This window comes from Notamacropus eugenii, chromosome 7 (genome assembly GCF_028372415.1).
Source record: "Notamacropus eugenii isolate mMacEug1 chromosome 7, mMacEug1.pri_v2, whole genome shotgun sequence".
NCBI lineage: Eukaryota > Metazoa > Chordata > Mammalia > Diprotodontia > Macropodidae > Notamacropus > Notamacropus eugenii.
Genome location: NC_092878.1, coordinates 34,274,236 through 34,288,850, shown reverse-complemented (window position 1 = coordinate 34,288,850; position 14,615 = coordinate 34,274,236). Strand labels below are relative to the sequence as shown.

General features: G+C 38.0%; 1 protein-coding gene across 10 annotated transcripts in view; it reads left to right on the top strand.

Moving 5' to 3' along the window:
* Positions 1-14,615, top strand: part of TTC7B (tetratricopeptide repeat domain 7B) — a 337,747-nt gene that overhangs the window by 81,378 nt on the left and 241,754 nt on the right. For all 10 annotated transcript variants that reach the window (XM_072624950.1, XM_072624949.1, XM_072624948.1 and 7 more), the window contains one exon: positions 2,436-2,557. In XM_072624950.1, the coding sequence (XP_072481051.1) occupies positions 2,436-2,557 (122 nt within the window). The remainder of the gene's footprint in view (positions 1-2,435; positions 2,558-14,615) is intronic.

Below are 14,615 nucleotides of genomic sequence, written 5' to 3'. Positions count from 1 at the left end.
GACTCACCTTCCTGAGTTCAAGTCTAGCCTCAGATACTTCTAGCTATGTGACCCTGGGCGAGTCACTTAAACCTGTTTTCCTTAGTTTCCTCATTGGTCAAATCTCTATTTCTATCTCTATCTCTGTCTCATCTATAAAATGAGCCAGAGAAGGAATTGGCAAACCACTCCAGTATCTTTGCCAAGAAAACCCCAAGTGGAATCATGAAGAGTGTGACATGACTGAAAGGGTTGGATAGGAACAGACTGTTTGTTGGAGATATTGTAGATGGAATACTTATTTCAGGTAAAAGCTCAAATAGATGGCTGGTAAGGTGCTTTCCAACTCTGAGATTCTTAAAAAAGGTAAATCTCTGGTTTAAAGTAGGTAGTAAATAGGTTGCAATTTATTTAAATGCTCTTCTTGCCTTAAAATATATATTTAGAGACTTAGGATAAGAGGTTTGTATACCTTTGCTTATCAGTATGACAACTAGATAGATGACCTGTTGAATAGAGTGCTGGGCCTGGAATTTGGAAGACCTTAGTTCATATCTGGCCTCAGGCACTCATTGACTCTGTGACCCTGGGCAAGTCTTTGCCCTCAGTTTTTTCATCTGTAAAATGAGGATTATAGTAGCATCCACTTTCCAGGCTCGCTGTGAGGATCAGATGAGATATTTCTTTGCATAGTGTCTGAGATAATGTTTACGCTTAACAGACCTTCCTTCCGTTACTCCTTTCCTCTCTTCCTCTGTTCCTTTCTTCCTTACTCTTGAATGTTTTTTCTGGTTTTAGGGCAAAACCCTCCCTGAATGTTTGAGACATTGTTTCACTAAAATTCAAGCAAAATCTTCCACAAGGAAACATCAGCCTTCCCTGAATGACCCTCAGAACTGGCTGTGTTTGCCGTGCGATGTTGCTTCTCCAGTATTTCTGCATCTTGAGCCTTTTGCTTTACAAGTTTGAATCAGAATGCTTAGTGTGAGGAGCAATGATAAATACTTCTACACACCTGTGTTGATGCTTTTTAAATTAATTTCCTTAAATTCTGAACTTAAATACATACCAAGAAATCTTTTCCATATTCAAAGCAGAATACAAAAGAGGATTCTATAAGAAGTCATAAATCTCAATTTCATAATGCTTAATTTTTTTAAAGTGCATAATTTTGTGCATTACTTTTAAGACTATCCTGGTTGTCTGTACTTCCTTCTGAATTTCCTTTTCTGTTTTGAAGTAAAAAATGTTTTAGTGGACCTCTTTTTTTGGCATCGTTTATTGCTAACTCTCCCCCTCCCCAACTTTCCACTTAACCGAGAAATCACAAACAAAACAAAACAAAACAAAAATAAAGCTCTGGTAGCAAATGAGCATGGGCATTTAAAACGAATTTACACAGTGGGTGTGACTGAAAATGTACATCTCTGGGTCCATCACCCCTTTGTCATGTGCCATGCTGATGGAGCGTCTCTACTTAATATGGTATTCATTTGGTGAGCTGCCGTAACATGTCTTATTATAGGTGCTCTGGAGAAGTGGTCATTGCTTTGATCAGAGTTCTTACCTTCTTCAAAGATTTTTCTTTACCATGTGGTTGTCCTTGTACAAATTACTCTTTTGGTTCTTGCTTATTTCACTTGGTGCCAGTTTATACTACCCAGGATTCTCTGAAATCACCTTTTTCATCCTTCTTTACAGTACAGTGGTATTTCATTAAAACATTCATATCCCGTGATTTGTTTGTTGGGATTCTTCATGTTATTTATAGTTTACATTACAAATTTTATAAAAACCATTCCTTAGTTAAGAGGCCATCCAAGGCACACACTTGGCTTCTTTTATTTTCCCCCTCCCTTTTTTTTGACCTGTGACCTGGGGCACATTTGCTTCTTCTCTCTGGGCCTGTTTGTTTACCTGTAAATGAGGACATTGGGTTATAGCACTGATAAGGTCCCTTTCATGCCCATGTGCTTCTGGGGGAAGGCCCTGCCTCTGACTATGTCTCTAAGGGGGGGTGGGGGGGTGGGTCAGCCTCCCTTTGATTGTTCCTTCCAGCTTGAGTGTCATCCCTCTTGGGGCTAAGGACTGTTCCTGCCCTTTGAATGGGATGCTGAGTTCTGCTACCCTGTCCCTCTTTCCCATGGGGCTGTCTCCACTTTTGTTGCTCTTCCTCAACACCATCTTCCCCTCTCCTTTTGTCTTTCAGTCCAAGCCTCACTAGTGTGTCAGCTTTGTTGGGCTTCACATTTTGTGGGTGAGTTTTGTTGATGTGCCTGGCTTAGAAAAGCCATCTTATTTTGTTTCATCTCACTGGTAGGCAGCCCTGAATCTGAGTCTGTGGATTTACTTTTTTATCTTGAGCTAGATTTTTAAACATTTTGTATTTTTGCCTAGAAAGGAAGTAGACTTACAGAATATACTTTAATTCCTTTCCTTATTTTCTCTCCCTCCAGGTATTTATTACCAATATTCAAAATCGAAGTCCTAAGCCTGGCCCTACACTCCATGATCAAGAACTAGGTTTTTTCCTAGAAACAGGACTACAGAGAGCCCATGTCCTTTACTTCAAAAATGGGTAAGAGTTTTGTCCCTTCCTAGCTCTGCTCCTTCCAATAGCTAAAAATAGGAAACCCTGCTCTGCTGCCTTCAGATTAGTTTCTGTGCTAAGCTGTTTAAAATATGAACTAGAACAGGGGTATTTGTAGCAGCTCTGTAAAAATTATGGAAGAAGAGCCCGGCTTATTCTTTGTTGGCCCTGGCTCTGTCCATACTAGATGTGTGGCATTGGAGGATGGGAACAAGGTGCCCTTTTAGGGAGTTGGGGTGGCACAGTTGCAGGAGGGACTGGGTGGGCTTTTCTCATGGGTTGTAGCACAGAAAATTTGAAGGAAGGATTTGATCATTTGAAGGAAGATGGGAACCTTCTTTGGGAACCTTTTCTGTTGGCATGTGGAACTCCTCACTTCATACACTGAGACTGCCATGCCTAGCCTCAGATGGTTTTTTATAAAATTTGACGCATAGAATATAAATGAAGTGAGGAGTCTCACATACATACATGTTGGGTATTACCAGTACCTCTTAAAGCTCTTATTTTAAAACTTAAGTGTATAATGATTGTAATGTTGCTGATTATCTAAAGCAGAGGTGTCAAACATGCTACGCTTGCCTCTTGGGTGCAGCCAAACTCCTGAGTGCTGTAGAATCAGATTAAAATGCAGTTGGGAAATGCTTAACAAAATAAATAGAAATACAATCCAACATAGATGCTGTAGCTCACAGTTTTGTAAGTCAGCACATGGCCCCAGTTATCTGTTTCTATTTGAGTTTGACACCGCTGTTCGAAAGCATTTGGTTTAGGTGGTTCATATTGTGCCAAAAGTCAGATGATGAATGTCATAATCTTTTTTCCAAATCTTTTCCATTGTTGCCTATTTTAACAATGTGTGCTGCAGGATAGATGTACATGAAGATCAACAGTATGTATCTGGACATTCTTGGTTAAGCCACCTCTAGTACCTCTTAGGCTTTGCATGGGATTTCCTTTGTAGCTTCTAGAGCCTTCCTTTAGAATATAATAAAGTGTGCTTTGTAAGACAGAAAGGACATGAGTCCCAGTCCTCACAAAATGAACAAAGGTGTTCATCCTTCTCTTCATTTTTAAGAGCTTCAAAACTTGGGGCACAGTTTGCAGAAGCAAGGATTTTATTTGTACGGACGGCCCAGAGCCTGCATGTATTCTTGTTTTAGAGGGGGAGAGCAGGCGGTTGCTGTTTTCCCAATAAAGATAAATCTTAGGCTAGGCATGTTGTTACATGCCTATGGTCCTCACTGCCAGGGAGACTGAGGCTGGAGGTTCTCTTGTGCTCAGGAGTTCTAAGCTGCCCTGGACCGTGCTGATTGAGGGTCTCCACTTAGTTTGGCATTAATTTGGTGAGTCCCTGGGATTAGGGGGCCATCAGATTGTCCATCAGAAGTGAAGTGAACTGGCCCTGACTGGAAAAGAATTGGGTCAGAGCTCTTGTGCTAATCAGTAGTGAGACTGGGCCTGTGAGTCTCCTTTGCATTTCTAGCCTGGGCAAGATAGGGTGACCCAGTTTTTTGTTTTTTAAAAAGATAACTCTTTAGTGTGGGGAAAGCCAGTCCATTATTATGGATTGGGTTTGAGAGGATCTAGTAAGCAAACTTGAGATAAAAGCTCCAAGATTTGAAACTTGGCTTTGGCATGAAAAAATCTGCAATGGATTGAGATAGAAAAATGCATGACTTTTGATCCCAGTATCATATTCTAGCTTATTTGCTATTAAAAATAGCGTGTAGGGGAAAATGGAATATGTTGCTCTTCCATTTTTCTACTTTTTTCAAATTAAAAGACTTTTTATTCACAAAAAACCTCCCAATATCCCCTCCTTATTCTTTTCTTCAACTCTGACAAGCCGTAAGCAATGTTAAGGAAATGACAGACTTCTAAGGGAAGGGCTTCATTCATTTGGGTCTTACAGATGTTATCATCTCCTGAAATTCAGTGATTGAGAATGGGAAATAAGAGACAGGGGGAAGAAGAAGCAGAGATATTCCAGATTCAGTCTATTTCCTTGACATGCTGACTATACATGTCAACTGCATATTTTAGAAGAATAGAGTTTTGCTGTTAATGGACCAAGAAACTGTAGATTAAATTTAACTCCATTATGTCTTTTCTCCCTCAGCTTGTACTGTACAACCCATTAACCTGGTATTAAGGAAATTTAATCCTTTTAAAGGATTTAAATTTTTTTTCCTAATACTGCTCAATGACATTTAATTGTTGGATTTGAATCCCAACTGCTTGATAATGGACATATGTGTTTGCTTCTGCAGACGTGACAAGACAGCTTTGACCATTGAGTCTAGGTATAATAACACAAAACATTGCGGGGAGAGACAGCAGTCCTTCAACTTGGCCTTTTTGATCTGCTTTTACATTAAGTGGTTTTGAAAGTGGCTTAAAAGCCATGCATGGGAGAAATTTGTCATTGTAGTCTTAGGGTTAGAGTGTCCGACAGTCCCTGTCCTCAAGAAGCAAAGGAGGAAGACTGTACGTAGAAGCTGAAAGGGGGTAGGAGCTGGGTATCTGACTCACGGGCATGACAAAGTCCTGCCGCTGGGGTGGGAGATGATCTGAGGAAGTAAGAGTTTTAGAGTTGATTTCATGTAGCAGAATGCTGAGTTTATGGAAATGATGAAACCTAATAAAGTAGCAGAGTGGGAAATGCTGAGGTGTATTCCCTGGGCACCCTCCTTAAATGATGGAGGATCTGGGAGAAGCTCTCCAGTGTCCACCCTCTACAGTGTTGAGGAGGGGTGATTGCCAGAGTTGGTTTCATCCTGCTGACTGTCGAATTGGGGATTATAGAAATGGGAGGCAGTTAGACTGAGTGACTTCTAAGATTCCTCCCAGCTCTTTAATCTGTGATGCTCTGATTTTACAATCCCCATCAGATTCTAATGCAGAGATTCTTGAATGCAGAGACAGGGTTCCTTAGGCACTTAACCTATTGTACAGAACTTAGTGAGTGCTTAACAATGTTTGTTGGGTAAATGAGGAAAGATTTTATGGTTTAGTGGTAAATGAAGTCTTAGACTGGAGACCATCAGAGGGCAAAGCCTACTTCCTTGTTTTATTAGGTGACTTGGTCATAGGGGTCTGGTAATAGTAATTACCATATTGATTTTAATGTAGGCCACCCTGAGATAGGCTGTATTCTCTTGGAAAGGAAAAAAAAATATGTATTTGTAGTTTATGTAAACCTGATTTGGAGGAAGGTGTAGTTTGTATGCAGATTATATAATACTGACTAATTGGCCAGTTGATTCTGTAGAAATTGCGATGCAACCAAAGTTGTGTTTCAGATGAATAAGAGGTTCTTGAAAAAATGGATTCTTTTTCATTTTTATTGTTCATCTTCATATAGAAACTCTTTAAATAGATTAATTTGTGTTTGCATAAGCAGACATTTGAAATGGTTGTTTATCTGGTCAACCACGAATTTAAGTGAATTATGTTGAAGATGGAGAACAATTTATTTGGATGACACTTAATAGCCAGTCATTAAGGTGAGGTTTTCAGGGTGGAAAAACAAGGGTCAGATTTAATTGTGACTGCAGTGTAATTTCTTACATTGAATAAAACTCCCAACAGCCGACATGGAATTTAACCCAAGTTTCTAGTGCAGGCATCTGTGTGAGAGAAAAATGCTATTAGAGTGATTACAACTATAGTTACCATGGAGTATGTGCTTATAATGTGAATTATTCAGTTTATAGGCCTGAAAAAAATTTAATTAATTAACAAAGAAAACTGAACGCATGTCATGCTTTTTTGTCACTTTTCAGTTGTTAAGGTATTCACTGTTACCAGGATGAATAATAAAATAAGATTTCTTAAAAATGAATTCACAGAGATTAAGTTAGTTTCTTTTGGGACAGTTTGTTTTTTCAGGACATAGTTGCTCCTGAATATATACAGTTTGCCTTATTTTTCAGGATGCATCACCATGTTCATTTTCAGAAACTGATTGCTGAAAGAACGACTTAAGAAATAGAGGCTACTGACTGCATGGTTTGGTCTCCTGGAACAGTGTTGTTAGAAAGAGAGCCACCCATCTGTACATAAGGATTCTAGCACATCTCATGTTGTCTTCAGAAAACCATATATTAACATTATCTATATTTTATTTATTTTGTTAAATTTTCCCAATTACATTTTAATCTGATTCAGTTGCCTTGAGGAGTGTGACTGTATTTTGGATACAACCTTTCCTTGTATATTTTCTTCAATACTTGGAATAGGAACAGAGGTGAGGACAGTTAAGTGATTGAGGGAGATTTAATGATACCTTTGAGGGGAAGGGTAAACAAAAAGTGCACGCCTTGGTTTTTAAAATGTCTGTGACAATAAAGCTGCATCATGGGCCTTATTGTGAGGAGGCTGAGGTAGATACTTCCATTGTTCCTGATTATATTCTATGTCCGTGTTAATTATCTTACAGTTGTATGTTTTTGATCACAAGGAAGGAGAGACAGAGACAGAGTTTTGGAAAATGCTTTGACATTATGCAGATAAAGAGACCAAAATGTCCATACCCTTTGACCCAGAGATACCATTACTTGGTTTATTCCCTAAGGAGACCAATGATAAGAAAGCTACCAAATACACCAAAATATTTTTAGCAGTTTTTTTGTGATAGCAAAAAATTGGAAACAAAGTAGATGCCATCAATTGGGGAATGGCTAAGCAAACTATGGTACCTGAATGTAATGCAGTATTACTGTGTAGTAAGAAATGATGAATTGGGAAGATCTACATGAACTGAGGCAGTGTGAAGTAAGCAGAGCCAAGAAAGCTTTATGCACACTGACTGCAACTGTGTGAAGTGAGTGAGTGTTGCAAAATTATAAAGAATAATGGCTGCTGAGAGGACACCCCCAGCTAATTTCTGGGCAGAGGAGGGTACAGGTGTTGTGCATTGCATCTTTTTGAATTGTTTTTCTGTGCTCTTGTATAAGACAGGGCTGATTAAAACCTTACCACCTATCTCACAGAATTGTTGTGAATGAATGCTCTTTGTAACCCTTAAAGCTTTATACAGATAGGAGTTGAGTGTAATAGTGATTGCTGTTCTTAAATTACTTTTGTTATTTGTTTCTCTCCACTAAAGTTAGGTAGACTAAGAATAATTGAATGACTAGACCCAGAGTACTTATCAATGGCGGTCATCTCCTTGGAAGGGGATTCCCAGTCATGTGACCCCAGAATCTGGGCATGGCCCTGTGTTGTTTAATTTTTTATCAGTGACTTAGACAAAGGCATACACAGTATGCTTATCAAATCTTCAGATGGTCCAAAGCAAGGAAGGTTAGCTTACTTATTAGATGGTGGGATCCAAATGTACAAAGATCTTGTTAGATTGATACTAGATTAATTCAGTCCATCAAATAAATTTCAGTTGACTAGGGATAGATGTAAAGTTGTACATATACCTTGGTTAAAATAAACTCCACAGTTAGATTGCATTCAGTATTCAAATAATAGTTTCTCAGAGATTATTCCCAATTTATCACACATATATACACACACACAAATGTACTTGTGCATGCGCATGTGTGTATCTGCTTGTATGTATTTGTTTGCACGTTGCCTCTCCCATTAGACTGCGAGCTCCTAGAGAGTAGGGACTGTCCTTTGCCTTTCTTTGTATTTTCAGTGTTTAGTATGGTGCCTGAGACATAATAGGAGCTTAATAAATGCTTGTTGACTTGATGTGACTTGACCTTTTACAGGTCACAGATAGTATGATAGTATGTTAGTACATATGTAGGAACAATAGGTTAAAATCACAAAAAAGCAAATTCAAGTTTGATATCAAGGAGAAGCTTCCTAACAATAGAGTTAGCCAGAAGAAAAATGGGTTGTGTTGGGAGGTACGTTTCCCTTTACTGCAATCGTCAAGCAAACGCTGAATGACTCCTTGTTAGGTCTGTTTTAAGAGAAATCCTTATTCAGGTAGAGCTTGTATCGTGTGGCCCTCAGGGTCTGCTTCAACTCTGGGTTTCACTGATTCTGTGACATGTGTAGTTTAAGGTCCAGTTGAAGGAATAGTCCCCAGTTGTCTCTTGCTGGGTTATTTGATTACGCGGAGCTACTTCTCAGAACATCTGAAGACATGAGGAAGGAGCATTAGTGCCTCCTAATGCAGGTCCATACACAGTGAAGAAGCGACTAAATCTATGATCACTTGGTGTGGCAGATGGGGAAATGAGTGAGGGATGTTAGAGAAGTGAGGAGAAAGAATAAAGGTACTGAATTAAATTCGTAAAGAAAGGCTGTCACAAGTACGTAAAGTTTAGAATTACTGCCCTAAACATAAATTCAGTTGGAATATATAAAATATTCTGCAGCTCTGACAAAGGAACCAGTTTCTGGATGTTTCTAAAAGAGTCCATATTAAAACATACTCATTGACTGACAGCATTGTATCATGCCCTATAGAAAAAGGTAGGCAGCTGGGTAAGAGAGTCTAAGCAAGATACTTTTATGCAAATTGGGCCAACCAATTCAATTAGACAACTATTAGACAACTATTCACTGACTGATTTTTTTCTAAGCTAAAAAAATTCCATTCCATTTGTTTTTACTGAAATGAAGGACAGTGAAATAGGGTTGTATTATCTTGCTAAAGGTTAATAAAGGTTTTAGACTGCTGAGGTTTTTAATGCTTTTTAAGTGCTAGCATTTATGAAATACACAGAAAAGCAATTATCTCCTCCTCTAAAATTATGCCTCATATAATCTATCTTTGAAAAGAATAATCCTGGACTTTGATAATTAAAACTGGAGAAAAACATTTCCCCACCCCAAAGTGGGATATTATTAAAGAATAATAAAACAGTTGTCTGGTCTGTGTTTCATTAAAACTGATGATTCTATTTGGTCTGGGGCTTTGTACCACTAAAAAAGATAATAAAGGTTTTTTTTTTTAAGGATTAAAAATAGCTATGCCATCTAACTGGCATAATAAAGGTTTATTTTTCTAAGTGTAAAATACTGTCCCCAGTCATATGACATTCCTTTGATTACCTCCTCCCCTAACCTGTCCTCCCTTCTATCACCCCCCTCTCTAGATTTCCATTCACAATTGTGTATGTATGTTATTCCCTCCTTGAACCAATTCTGATGAGAGTAAGGTTCATTTCCTCTCACCTCCTCCCCTCTCTTCTTCTCTACTGTAAAAGCTTTTTCTTTTATGTGAGATAATTTATCCCATTCTACCTCTCCTTTCCTCCTCCTCCCAGTACATTCTTCTTTCTCATAAATTTATATTTTTGGTATCATCCCTTCATATTCAACTTACCCTGTGCCCTCTCTCTCTGTCTCTGTCTCTCTGTCTGTCTCTCTCTCTGTCTGTATACACACACACACACACACACACACACACACACACACACACACACACACACACACACACACACACACACACACACACACACACACACACCCTCCACCTACCCTAATAAATGAGAAAAGTCTTATGAGTTATAAATGTTATCTTTCCATGTAGGAATGTAAACAGTTCAACTTTAATAAGGCCCTTATGATTTCTCTTTCCTGTTTACCTTTCCATGCTTCTCTTGAGTCTTCTATTTGAAAGTCAATTTTCTGTTTAGCTCTGGTTTTTTCTCAGGAATGCATGAATTCCTCTGCATCATTGAATATCATTTTTTCCTCCTCATAGATTACACTCAGTTTTGCTGGGAAGGTGATTCTTGATTTTAATCCTAGCTCCTTTGACCTCCAGAATATCACATTCTCAACCCTCCAGTCCCTTAATGGAGAAGCTGTTATATAAATCTTATCTTGATTGTGGTTGCACAGTACTTGAATTGTTTCTTTCTGACTGCTTCAAATATTTTCTCTTTGACCTGGGAACTCTGGAATTTGGCTAGAATATTCCTGGGAGTTTCCATTTTAGTATCTCTTTCAGAAGGTGATCGGTGAATTCTTTCCATTTCTGTTTTACCCTCTGGTTCTGGAATATCAGGGCAGTTTTTCTTGATAATTTCTTGAAAGATGATGTGTAGGCTCTTTTTGATCATAGATTTTCAGGTAGTCCAATAATTTTCAAATTCTCTCTCCTGGATCTATTTTTCAGGTCAGTGGTTTTTCCAATGAAATATTTTACATTGTCTTCAATTTTTTTCATTCTTTTGGTTTTTTTTTTTTTTTTTTTGTCATAGCCATTCCCTAAATAGTGGGCATCTACTTTGTTTCCAATTCTTTGCTATCATAAAGGGAAAGGGGAGGAAGAGAATAAGCATTTTTATAGTGTCTGTTATCTTATTTGCTCCTCATAACAACTATGGGAGGTAGGTGCTCTGTGGGATGGCTCAGGTCCCTACATAAATCAATTACTCAGAGGCCTCTCAAAGTGATGACAGAAAAGTGATTTATTCGATTCTCGAGAAGCGGGGCTTACCTGTAGCAGTAGGAAAGCCGAAGACAAAGAAAAGGCAGTGATTTATATAGACCCTAATGCAAGTCCCTCCCCCCTCACTGACCATTATTCTCATTAGCTGAGAATATGATCTTACATTCTAGACACGAAATCTAACCAATCCATTTTGAAATGAAGACATTGAAGAATTAGGTAAACTTTATCCAATCATTGAGACCCTAATGTACTACATAGTTTTATATCCTTACATGGAATTATTCTGTTCTAAAAATATTGTAACCTTGAGCCTCTCAGTCTTACCTCACCCCTGGGAGAAGAATTACAATCTGAGAAGTCTTAACTAAACCTATCCCACTCAGTGCTATTATTATCTATCCCCTTTTTATGGTTGAGGAAACTGAGGCAAACAGGTTAAGTGACTTTCCTAGGGTCACACAAATAATAAGTGTTTGAGGCTGAGTTTGAACTTGAGTCTTCCTGACTCCAGACCCATTTCTCTATCCACTGTACCACCTAGCTACCACAAAAAGTGCTGCTAAAAATATTTTGGTTTATTTGGGTACTTTCTTATCAGTGACCTCCATCTCTGGATCAAAGGGTATAGACATTTTAGTCTTTTTATTCATGTAATTTTAAATTTCTTTTTAAAATGGTTGTGCCAGTTCAGAATTCTACCAACAATGCACTTAGATGCCTATCTTCCGCAAACCCTTCCCACATTGACTATTGCCAGATTTTGTCACCTTTGTCAGTTTGTAGGGTGTGAGGGAAAACCTTAAGGTTTTTTTAAATTTTTCATTTTCATTTATTATTAGTGATTTGAAGCATTCTTTCATGTGACTGTGAGTGCTTTACAGTTCTTCTTTTGAGAGCTTTGTATCCTTTGACCACTTCCCCATTGGGGAATGGCTGTTGATCTTATATGATAAATGTGGTAATTGTCTACATACCTTCAAATTCCAAACACTTTTCAGAAATTTAATACAAATTTCAACCATTTCCCTTATCCTTGATAGATTTATTTTGTCTATGCAGAAATTTTTGAGCTTCATGTAAATCAGAGTCATCTGTTTTATCTTTGGACATTACCCATAGCTGTGAGTTTTATGTTCTGATTTTTTTTATAGCATCCTTTTTTTAATATAAAATGTAAAAATGCTAATATAGCATCATGTATCCATTTTGAATGTATTCTGGAAAGTCGTGTAAGGTGTGGGTCTACACTCAATTTATGCCAGACTGCTTTCCAGTTTTCCTAGCAGTTTTTTTTTAATCAAATAGGGAATTCTTTCCTAGGTAATTTATGTTTTTCTCTTTATGCAACAGCCCATTATTTTTGCTGCCTTTCTAAGACTCACATTCCTCTGGAAATCAAAACAAAGGAGTGCAAAGAAGGTCTAACATTAAAATTCTTTATATTCTACTGAGGAAAGCAACTATATATTATAGTTCTTCATCTGCCTAACAAGGTCAGATGATATTGAGAGCCCAGTAAATGTTTGTTGATTGATGGACTAAGTAAGTTGCATTAAGCCCCTTGACTGATTTTTTTGAGGGGTTTTCAGGCACATGGGCCAACACTTATTCAATCTTTGTGCCTCAGTTTCTTCATTTGTGAACTGTAAGACAATATTTTCTATAAATGTCCTTTCCAGGTCTCACATTCTGTCTTATAATATTCTGGAATCTAAGGTCCCTTCCATCTCCAACATTCTGTGTTCTAGAGTCTTTTCAGTTTTCAACCTTTATTTGTCCTGGACTCTGTTTTTCTGTGTTCTCCATTTTAAGGTTCTTTTCCTGTCTAACCTTCTGTGATTTAGTTTTCATGGCTGCAGATGATTTTCCAAAATTACTCTGAAATGGCTTGGGAAAGCTAAAAGAGTCCTTCATATTGGCAGGTTTTAAACACATTTGCTCCCTTTTCTACTTGACTTGCTTTTACACAATCTTGGAGCTGAAGTTTTTGGTCATTTTACTTTTTTTTGGTAGACTGCTCCACAAATGGTTTTAAAATCTGCTACTCTCTTTGTGGAATGTGGTGGTGGTTGTCATCCCTTCTGGAATTTACAGTGTTAGGGTGTTTTCAACCTGATGAGACTACTAGGCATGCTGACATCTTTAATCTGTAGGCCTGACAGCACTCTAAATTTTAGTGCATATGCAACACACACCACCTTTTAAAAAAATTGTTGATTTAATGGGGTATGACTGGCCAGGATCAGGTCTTAGAATTAGTCAAAGTTATTTGGCTTACTGTTAACTATTAACACTCTAGATGCTCAAAGGATCAGCTTTAAGTATAGTACATTGTAAATAAAAAGTTTTATTCCTTGAAAAGGTAAAAGCACTTAAAAAATGGCCCCAGAAATGTTTGGAATTCTAGGAACAGGCATAATCTGTTTTAGGATGTAATGAGAGGAATATCACATGGTACTTAGGTATAGCATGGTTTACTCCAAAGAAAGTGGTACTTGGAAGACCAAGTTTTTACTTTTGGCTTTACAGTATATAGCGTGTGATAGCCAGGGGAAATCATTTCACCTCAGTTTCCTAATCTGTAAGGGGTAGATGATAGTGTTTGGTAGCGTCGCTGGCCTTTAAGTCAGGATGACATGAATTGAAATCTCACCTCTGTTGCACTATAGCTGTGTGATCTTGGACAATTCACTTAGCCTGTTTTTACCCCAGGTAAATATCTAAAGTGATAAATTTCAGAGAAGGTCCAGATTTTCATTGGCAGAAGACTTTTCTCCCTTGAGCAAAGACAATAGCTGAATGAGGAAGAGAAGCTATTTTCCATAACTAAGGTAAATAGATATTGGAGAGTTTTTGGACTTCTTATGCTAAGGAAGAAAAGAGGATGGATTCTTTATCATGTATTCAAATATGGCTTGGCTCTTAAGTTCAGAAGTATTTAAGGGTGTACTTTCCAACTCTCCCTTCCTTATGAGAGTGTGTAGGAACATCTGAGCATCCTAGTAAACACCCTGCTTTCACATTGATGTGCTAGGCTTTGACCTTGGGGAAAGGAGCACAGGAAGGGCTGGTTTCAGACTTGCATGTAGAGGGGCTTGCTTGTTGGCCTGTATTAATAAATGGAGGAAATCTCTCTGAAAATAAGGCTTCTTTCTTGAGCAGCAACAGTAGGATGGCCTGAGGATGCTCAGAACACTGCTTTACGCTGCCCATTCCTCTTTCTTATAATGCCAGTACTTGAACAGTCTTTTTATTTCTGGGAAGCTGCTAGCATTTTTTTTATAGGGTGCTTTGTAAAACTAAAAGGTTCAAAAGAGCTTAATAACCATTCATTGAAGTAGAGTTAGAACTAAATAGTCTCCAAGAAAAGAGGATTAGTGTTTTGATAGTGTAGGCTGCTTAAAAACATTTTCTTTTTGAGTCCCCTAAGCTTCATTTTTTTTTTTTTTTTACCTCTCTGAATATTTAGCTCTTGAGGTTGAATTTGAATTGCTCAGCAAAGCAGGTGAGTGTGCTTTAAGCTCAGTGATCATGAGGGAGCTCCTTTCCCATGGTGCTTATTTAGGTGATTTCATGTCTTCTTCCATCAATTAGTAGCCTCAGCCTCTGTGTACAACACAGACAGATCATAAATGTGTTATAATGGGAAACAAGATAGAGATT